Consider the following 10028-nt stretch of genomic DNA (forward strand, 5'->3'; position numbering starts at 1 on the left):
AATTAGTTGTAGTTTAGTTGAACACTTACTGGTCAAACTAAAATGGCACTCAGTAGTGCACATACCTCTGGCAAGGGCGCAAAGTCCTCATAAATTCAATCAAGCCTTATAGTGGTGGGCGGCTGTGGCTCAGATTTTCGATCCAAGTCTCCTTCAGCTCCATGTGTCGAAGTGTCCCAAATTGCCCCTGATGGCTGTGAGAGATATGAGATAGAGAAAGTGCTGCACCATGTGAATAGTTGAATGGCAAAAGTGTACTGTAAAGAGCTTTTAGTGGTCATCAAGACTAGAAAATGGCTATATAAATGCAGACCATTTACCTAAGCCAACAAAGCAATGCGGATCATGAAATCATAATCCCTGTTGCATTAGTTTTTTCATCAAAATCAGTGAAAATGTTCACCCCCACCCTATCTCTCAAAGTAAAAAAAAGTAATGGATCTGCTGCTTTGTCCAAATCTGTGCCAAATGTGTGCAACTCTGTTCAGTCAGTTTTTGCATATACCGTGCTGACAAACAGACAGGGGCAGAAACATAACCATCTTGGCAAAGCTTTGAGGAGTTTTGGCTCATTATTATTGTCTATGTAAAGTGCCTTGAGATCATGTATATTATGATTTGGCACTATTCAAATCAAATTGAATTTTCCTGCCACAGTATGAATCCTTCTCCACAAAGGTAATACCAGAGGGTGCAGCATGTCTATGAGGAATGAGCAGGTACAGCGCAGGTTTAATACACTGCCATATCATGGTCTCTCCTGTTTGTCTCCTTACATATTTCTTACATATTAAACTCCCCAGAGGTTGGGTGACATACTGGCCATTGCAGTATTTTTACTTTAAACTTCAGTAATGTAGTAGTAGGGTTACAGAAAGGTTTAAGGTCAAGATGCCCCTTGGCACGGAGAAAGGCACTAAATCGAATTGAAGTCATCCAGGAACAATTTGCTAGTCCTCTTGTACCCTTCAGCTTTCCTGTGCAATTAAGTAATTCTCTTGTCTTCAGACAATTTTGTTCCATGTGGTGCCGCTGTCAGCATTAAATCTTAGTGACTCAATAGATTTATCTGCAGAAGGGTTTGACTCATGGTGATTATTTATCCTCGACTAGCCCCAGAAAACATTTTATAAGGTGCGCCTTTGTGACTTCCAGGTTGATGTATTAATCCTGGCCTGCTACAATGTTGACAATAAAATCATATTTCCCTGTCCAGTATTGACTCATCAATGGTAACAGATCAGAGATGATATAATTTTTTGAAGTCCTTGTTGAATTGGACGATTAAATATACACACATTCAGTATATAACACAGTTTTAGCATGTATTGACGATTTACAGATTTTTTGACTCCATCCTCTGCTGAAATATAGACACTTTAATGACAACAGTATGTTATTTGATGCTGAAAGAATTCAAATCTAAATGGCATCAGCCGAGGAAACAAGGAGGTTGCATTCAGCCAGTTAGGACAGCAGTTCCAGAGAGAGCAGTTCCCGACCTTGGTTGAGATCCCTGACAAGTGGTGGTTGTAATAAATGTCCAACACTTCCATAAGAGGAGAATAAACAGAACCACAGCTTCTCAAGTCAGTCACATCATTTCTTTGTGTGAGAGAATTTGCAGCTCATCCAAAGGTTTTGGAGTTGCTGGGGTCTATGGGCTGTGTTTGTGTTGGGTCATCCATTGTCTCCTTGTTGTGCGAACCTACTGACTGCTGCTCAGCCAACATGTCTGTTAGCTTCAGCTTGAGCACAGGATCCTTGGACTCTGCTGACACCTGCAGGATAAAAGCAGCACTGTAATGATTTGTGCAAACAGCAGTGAAGGCCATTTGTTGTCATTATACAAGCGGCAAAGTCAATCAAGTCAATGATATCAATATAGCCAAATATCACAAGTTAAAATTTTCCTCACAGGGCTGAACAATCTATACAGCATATGGCTCTCACTTTCCTTAGACCGTTGTAAAGGAAAATCCCCCAAATCTCTATAAAATTATAGATATATTATAACAGTGTTTTAAGAAAATATTCAGACCCCGTCCCCTTTTTCATATTTTTTTATTACAGCCCTATGCAAAGGGGAAAAAAATTCCTTATCAATCCATAGCTTCGGGGCCAGATGTTGTTCCACAGAGTGTTTTCAAAACAGAACTGCAGATTGCAAAACAGAACTGCAGATTGCAAAACAGAACTGCAGATTATCACTTCATATGGTATAATTAGAATTTGATGATGCTATTCTTCAGCTATATAGAACTATAGCAGATCAGTAATAGTTTGATTATGTCCGAGTTGTAACGCAGAATTGTATAATGATGATCTCAGGTTGTAAGTGTTTGCTTGAAGTCATTTTTAATTAATTACATAGCCTGGTCCATGGGCCATATTTTTCTAGCATTCAGCATAAGAGCAAGGAACACTGGGCTGATGACTGCACTGACAACATGAGTCTGAAATCATCAGCTACTTAAATGATGATATTAAGGTAGCAACCATAGTTAAAACATTTTCTTTTAGCAAGAAACTTACAGGTGGCGCTCCTCTCCTCCTCAACACAATGCCCTCTGAGAGTAAAGCCTTGCCAGTCTCCTCAAACAGAGCAGACTCTTCCAGCTCGCGGTGGCTCTGTAACTCTGTGTATTTGTCTACAAATCTGCCGCATCAAAGAGAGAGAAAAACACAGGCAGCAATATTAGCATGGAAATAATGTATTCATTTCAAGATATTGATATTCATTTATAATTTCCCCCACTGTACATTTGATGTGCACTTGACAACACTTTACATTACAAAAACCATACATTCAACCACATAGATTGTTTGGTTGCTTTCATGATTTAATGCATTTTTTCCATACATTGCAATCCATACCTCTGACAAGTAGAAACAAAGGTTGTTTTGGTGAGGTCAAGAGGCCGAGGACCTACCCCATACTGCTCATAGAACTTCCTGAAAGGCAGACAGTTGTTGAAACACATGCAAGTGGTAATTCCCATCAAAACAGTTTGAAGAAATCCTGATGAGAGAAAGTAAAATGGCAAATTTCATTTGAATCACATAAATTAAGTTTTTCAGCTTTGCATTTTGGTTACCATGTAATGTGTTGGGTATAATTCCAAATTGTAAAAAAAAAAAAATTGTATTAAATCTAAAAATAAGCCTTTAGAAAAACAACAAATCTGTGACAATGAAATAACTAAATGATCTAGTGATGAAACTGAAGTTGTTAGGGGGTTGACAGTGCTGCCTAGACAGGGAGCTCTGGCTTAGGAGGTAGACAGGGTTGTCCACTAACGAGAGGGTTGGTAGTTTCATCTTGAATGGTTCCTCCAGTCGGCATTCCTAAGTATCCTTGGGTAAGATTCAGATTCAGTGTCATGATACATTTCTGCACCATGACACATTCTCAACTTAAGACTTATCAAATGCCAAGTATGACATGCAGTGACTTTCAGTCAATGCTGCCATGACGCAAAACATCTGTGCTCCACGTCAAAGTATGTGTGTGATAATAAAACTTCAGTAGAGAGTCAAAGGCTACATCCAAATTACATGATTGAATTTAAAAAATAAATCCATCTGAAAACTCCAGTAGTGTGTGTACACATCAACAGTGATGCGTTTTAAAGCTAAAATGTGTTAGTGTGGACATAGCCTCAGTTAAACCCATAACAACTAGGGGTGTAACGGTACACACAAATCACGGTTCGTATGTACCTCAGTTCTGAGGTCACGGTTCAGAACGTTTTCGGTACAGTAGAAACAAGGAACAGAAAACAAACAGATTTTTTATTTATATTGAATCAACCCTGGTTAACTATGGCTGTGTCCTTCTTGCCTTTAATTACTACATTAATCACAGGGTAGCTGTGATTAATCATGATTATTCACCATTATATGTATATTGTTGTGGGAACGGAAAGATAAATGACAGAAGGCGGATATATACATTTAACATTTGTTTTTTTATTGATGACAAGTTCAAATGATAGTTATTAATATTGAAAAATCAAATCAAACTAAAACATACCACACCATAATTAAATTTGGCTGTCTCTTTGCTATGCCTGAGCAAAATAGGATGATGTTATTTAGAACATTTTATTTTTATTTTATCAAACTCAAAGATAACCTTTATCCTAAACAATTGGGGCATTTTAGCCTTTGCTCTTTTTTTTGGGGGGGGAAATATAGGATGGTTGAATAAAACTTTTTTCTTTTCTTTTTTAAATCAAATAAACAACCAAACCTTTACACAATTCAATGTGAATGGGAAATCTGAATCTGAGCCCATCTGTAGAAGCAGTGTTGAGCCAGTTCACAATTAAAAAGAACGAGTTCCAAGTTCAGTTCATGCAGATGCAGACTAATTCACATTCATAGTTCATTATTTACTGGGATGATTTAGGTGACAAACGTACGGTCATGTGTTTGGTTCTGAATCGATGGTGTCGGATCATGTCTGCGTGTCGCTCCGCTCACTTTAACACTGAGTCCTGACTGTGAGCGTCTCGTGTTGTACTGAGCACAACATGTTGACGAGTCATTTTCATGATGTTTAAATGCAGCCTCATAAACTCTGGAGCCAATCAAATGTTCGGACTCTCGGCAGAAAATAAGTGCGTGCGCAAAATCACCGCCGGATTCATGACACATGCGCACCAGATGATTTTGTTCTCACCACCATGCGTATGTTTGTGAATCAGAATCATTCTAAATCGATAGGCGCGTGTCCACTCTCTGCAATTAGCATACTGCCACGCCTCTATTTCTCCATATGAGGACATGGAGAGAGCGGTGTGCTGAACAGTTGAAGTTATAAGAGACGGCCGCACAAGGTAAAAAACACAAGAATCTAACAGCAGAAATTAAAAGCGTCAGAAGGGGGAAGACACAAACACACTTTTCTGTCCTCCAGAGTGAAAAAAAGGAAACCTTGGCTGCAATAACTGAGGCGGTGAATGCTCTGCACAGAGCTGAGCACTAGAGCTGTGGACATTTCTCTTAGATGCATCGCGACGTGGACTCCGCTGAATAATTATAACCAGCGCTGCTTCAGGTTCAGAACAGACGCACATTAAAAAGGTCCAGTCATCCTGTGTCTCTGTTTCCTCCTCACCCCCCCCCCCGACCTGCGCTCCCTTTACACTTCAACAATAAACACCATCACTGATCACAAGTTATTAGGACACGTACTGGACTGATGTTTACTTTGTGTTTGATTCAGTTTAGAGTTTATGAGACACATGTTTAAACCTGCTACACAACACGAGACGTAACGTGACGCGCACAGTCAGGACATCAGGGTTAAAGTGACCGGAATGATCCGGAGTCATGATCTAACATCATAATAATAACTAAATACATGTGAAAATATGAATTCCGCAGGTGTTTATAGAGATGATGATGAAACGGCGTCAATTTCATAGTTTTAATATACTATGAATTTAGTTAAAAGGGTGCGTGTTTCCATTTTCTAGGACAGCCGCGCCTTCATCATTTGTGCGTACGCATGGTCTGAGAAAGTTCAAAACATTTCTAGGTACCAACATATTGATGAATCCCAGATTTGTGCGTCAAACGTTCATCGGGCGGTTTACGCACAGATTTTTGCGTACGCATTGTTTGTGTATGAGACCCAATGTCTCCCGCTGTGGACGACACGCTCACACTGGGACATAGGTTTATAAAAAGGGCTGGTGTGACTTGCTGGCTAAAATGTGGTCGAGAGGGAACTTCATAACGGGGCTCGATTACTTTCAGTGTGTGTTTGAACCCTGCGTTCTCAACAGAGAACGTTTGTATGTCTCCTGCTATTAAAAACACCTATGACGCTCGTTATTGCTTTGACAAGGTCAGAATTATTTGCAAGCGGCAGATTGGGTGCTGGGTTTGCACGGAACTCGTTTTTTCCTTATCCCACTAATGTTAGTGTTATTCCCAATGTTAGTGGGACATCACTCTGGTTATGCCCTTTCAAACGAGTTGGCATGTTCGATGTGCTACCAGCTCCATATCCGATTGCAGTTGCGCAATGTCAACATACAGCATTTGTACGACCCACTTGTCTTTGCACGTCATCATTATAGTGACTGAAGTGTTCCCACACAGCGGACTAAAATGACTAGGGAGGGTCTTCACACTTGTTTGAGACCTGTACGAACACAAATAAGTTCCGCACGAGGAGTTTTTGGTGCGGATACATGTACCGTTACACCCCTAATAACAACACACCTCATCCATGTCATTTGCACATAGTATTTACTCTATTTTTCAATATGTAGGTGTAAAGAAGCACAGCTCCTGTTATTACTGCTGTGAATAGTTGACTTACGCTCTGATTTCATCCTCTCTGTAGAAGATATCAGGCACCGTTTCCTGTTTCTTGGAGCTGGCTCTGGTGCGTGGCTTCACGTGAAGTGGGTCCCTCTTTGGTGGAAAAGCCTGGAATACATCATACCAGATGGGTTTCTGTGCCGGCTGAATGACTCCAGAGCGCATCAGATCTCGAACCCTGCCATGAGAGGCCATCATATGAGTAAAATGCCATTGGACAGCAGTGTCATTAACTACAGAAGAAATGTACACAGAGAAAATAAAAGTAATTTCCAACTCCAAATTAGAGCTGTTCTTGGGCTCAAGTGGGGGTCTTCAGGTGCAAGGAGCCAGGGGCACGGACACAGGGAGCCATGCATAGCTCCACGAAGTCTGCTTACAGTGTTCATTTTGGGTCTACTCCTACATGTTTGGACCGTAAATAAGTTATGTTTTACAGTCTTTACCAGCTGTGTCAGTAATTCACTGCTCCTCTCTATGTCTCTGTCATTCATCAGTGCCAACTGAATCGAGGCAAACCGAGTGCGCCCCGTCATCTCCTCCTGCTCTCTATACATTGACTAAGATAACAAATTCTGTTGTTTTTACCCAGTCTGAGTTTACATGTGTCTGATCCCACTGTGTGTGTGTGTGTGTGTGTGTGTGTGTGTAACTTAGCTTTCCCTCAAGTTCCGGGACTATTATACAGAAGCTACGCAATTATTTTATACAAATCAACAGTTTACAGTGATAAATTAGGTCCAGGAGGAGCGTGATCACTATAAGCTGTTTCCACTCTACTAGAATTTTGTCACGAAATTTGATGGAGGCGGTCGCCTCACAATTCTCTCTGTAAAAAAAAACCCTGGACCCATGTCATGTTGCTCTTTATTTAACAACTGAATAAGTATCATGAGCTGCTTTAAGACCTGCACTGAACTCCGCAGAACCTCCGGACTTCTCTGGAGGGGCTTAACGCAAATGTCCCAGTGAGAGCCTCCAGACTCTCTGTGGACTTCTCCAGCCAGTCCTGTGTGAACACAGCAGGAGATCCTCCGCAGGATTCAGCACGAGCAAGTGGGTGTGTTGGTGAGGTTTCTAACACACGACAAATGCAAAAAAATAAATAAAGGAAAACAAATATCTCATGTGAAAAAGCGGTTTGTGTTGTTGTGGGCACGTCTGAGTGGAGAATCTCCCACTGCGTTGTGCATGTGTGAAAGGCGACCACTGGAGAAAGTCTGGACCCAGGTCTCCGGATATCCTCCAAAGGTCATGTTTGAATTTGAATCACTTTTTAGAGACAAGGCAAGTTTAGTTGCACAACCCATTTTGACAATAAGGCAGTCCAAAGTGCTTTACATAAAATATAAAAGGCATCATGACAAATTGTAAAAGCAACTACACAATAAAAAAAGACATTTCAAAAGGAAACTTAATGTAACAGAGAGTTACATAGTGAACAATATTTATGAAATAAGAAATAAAAGAGTGACAGTTATGGTGCAGAGTAAGAAATTAGTAATTATTTGATTGAATAAATGCAGAGTAAATTGAAAAGAACTAAGAGGTGCAGCAGACCTGCAGGTGTCTGGGAGCTTGTTCTACAAAATGTAAAGGTACGATTTCTGACTTAATTTGGTTTTTTTTACTTTACAGGTTCAAGCTGAACGCTGATTTTTCTATTTATCTTTATTTATCTGAAGTATATGTGCTGTGCTTGGATGATTTAGAGACTCGGTTCAGTCCTGCTGAGTTGATGACTGGTGTCTTACTTGCATTAGTGTGACACGTTTTAGAAAGCGCTGTAATGTTAGACTCGTCCCCAGAGTTTGTCTTGACAGAAATCATTAATTACCATTATTTACTATCTGTGGAGATATCAGTGCTGCCTGGGAATCAATCGGATTTAAGGTACACTGCTGCCGTACCGCCAGCTAATGACGCTAATGTTAGCATCGCAGCTACAGCAGAGTTTAGGACTTCCACAGGTTTCTGACAGAAGAAGAGAGCGATGTGTGTTCCAGCGGTCAGACACGGTGCTAACCAGCCTGCACAGTGCCTGGTCACATGTGTTCCAGTCAGACAGAGGTTAACGTGATGCCCTTCACTGATACACTCACGTTAGCATCCACTGTTAGCTGTTGGGCTAGTAAAGGAGCACAAATACGCTCTGCTGCTCTTACCGGGTGAAAACAGTTCCAAACTTCTCCAACCTGCTGCCCGCCATTCCGCTATGTCTCACGGTACAACCAGAGGTGACCAACAAACAAACACACACACACACGTGTAACCTATGGGATGTTGCTCAAATAACCTACGAGTATGCGATTTCCGGTTAGATTGTAGGTCGTTGGGTTTTTTTTTCAGAATAAAGGTCCTAGTTTACTGTTTTTCCATAGTTGCACAAACCGGTCGGTACATCCCTTGCACTGGTAATAAATGACATGTTTTGATCATGTACATATGACTGATTCCTGGGTTTGGTGTCTACCCTGGCAGGCTTTCTTATGTGCTCACACTTTATTAATTGAAATTTTCCACACTGGTGAACTAATTGAGAAAAAATACAATCATATTCTATACAACGTTGTAGCACTCCACGTTAAAATCTATATCTTGTTTAGTGATGTGATGATCTAAGAAAACAATTGTTTAATTTTGACTTATTGTGAAGGCTATGTACATGAACTGGAACCTATAATTTCCCTTTCCTCTTGCCTTGATTTGAATTTAATCACAAGGCATGACACCTTGTCCTCCTTTACCTATCATTTTAGGCCACTTGACAAACTTCGCCTGGCTGAACACTCTGACATACATATTCATGTTGTTGGATTGATGAACATTTTATAGACAAATACAATGACGCTTCTATTAGTTTACATATTTTTTCCCCATGAATATTACTGGACAGTGCACAATAGGGTCAGCAGGTGTTGTCACTACGCAACGTTTAGTGCGTAGTGCGTATTATTTAATTTGTCACTTAAGGTATGCTTTCTTAATAGGCTAGATGTTTAATTTGCTTTTTACATTAGAATAACAATTCTCTGCAGAAGATTCTCTGCAGAAGCAGAAAATGTGGAAATGCCAAGCATTTAAAGAATGCTTTGATAATGTATTTTCATAACATTCACATTTAACAGTAACAGACAGCACAAAATGAAGAAATAAATGAACAAACAAAAATCTAAATGCTTATCACTGAATCATTCTCAATCAACATAAGAGAGAGAAAGACGTTGTAGGGTATTTTTACCTCTTTAGGTCATCCATCCAAATGTTAATATGGTGTTGTTTACATCCATGAAGCAATTTAAATATCTATCAAACAATACAACTTGTGTCCAAAAATATGTCAGGGAAACTAATAGTAAACCTATTGATGAAGTGTATAGACATAGATTATCAGCTCAGAAAAGTCTGTAAATTTAGATTCATGAATATATAATAAAGTGAAACTGAGAACTAGATTTATTTTGTATTCAACAAATCTATCAGATGTGGAAGGTGAAATGCAATATGATCCATGTGGTAGTAGGTGCATTAGGGGCTGTAACCCCTAAACAGGGAGAGTGGCTTCAGCCAATCAGGTACAACATCTGAAGCCTCTGTCCAGAAAAGCGGAGTCCTATAGGAACAGCTAAAAAAACTATGCAGAACGCTCAAACTCCCAAGCCTCTGGTAGAGGACCGAACCTGAGA

The 10028-nt window shown here is 40.1% G+C and overlaps 1 protein-coding gene across 1 annotated transcript; it reads right to left on the reverse strand.

The window, feature by feature from the left end:
- Positions 1–1361: 1361 nt before the first annotated feature.
- Positions 1362–8673, reverse strand: mrps23 (mitochondrial ribosomal protein S23). The gene is made up of 5 exons (XM_035155050.2): positions 8508–8673; positions 6341–6520; positions 2878–2955; positions 2536–2659; positions 1362–1781 (listed from the first exon to the last, which is right to left on the reverse strand). Exons 1-5 carry the CDS (start codon positions 8549–8551, stop codon positions 1629–1631), a joined length of 579 nt encoding a protein of 192 aa, XP_035010941.1. The 5' UTR covers positions 8552–8673; the 3' UTR covers positions 1362–1628.
- Positions 8674–10028: the final 1355 nt, after the last annotated feature.

This window comes from Hippoglossus stenolepis, chromosome 4 (genome assembly GCF_022539355.2).
Source record: "Hippoglossus stenolepis isolate QCI-W04-F060 chromosome 4, HSTE1.2, whole genome shotgun sequence".
NCBI lineage: Eukaryota > Metazoa > Chordata > Actinopteri > Pleuronectiformes > Pleuronectidae > Hippoglossus > Hippoglossus stenolepis.

Coding starts and splice junctions, on each gene's coding strand:
- mrps23 (XM_035155050.2), bottom strand. CDS start 8,551: ATGGCGGGCAGCAGGTTGGAGAAGTTTGGAACTGTTTTCACCCG. Junction 6,521..8,507: donor TTTGGAACTGTTTTCACCCG/GTAAGAGCAGCA, acceptor CTCTCATGGCAG/GGTTCGAGATCTGATGCGCT. Junction 2,956..6,340: donor AGAGAGGATGAAATCAGAGC/GTAAGTCAACTA, acceptor TCTGCCTTTCAG/GAAGTTCTATGAGCAGTATG.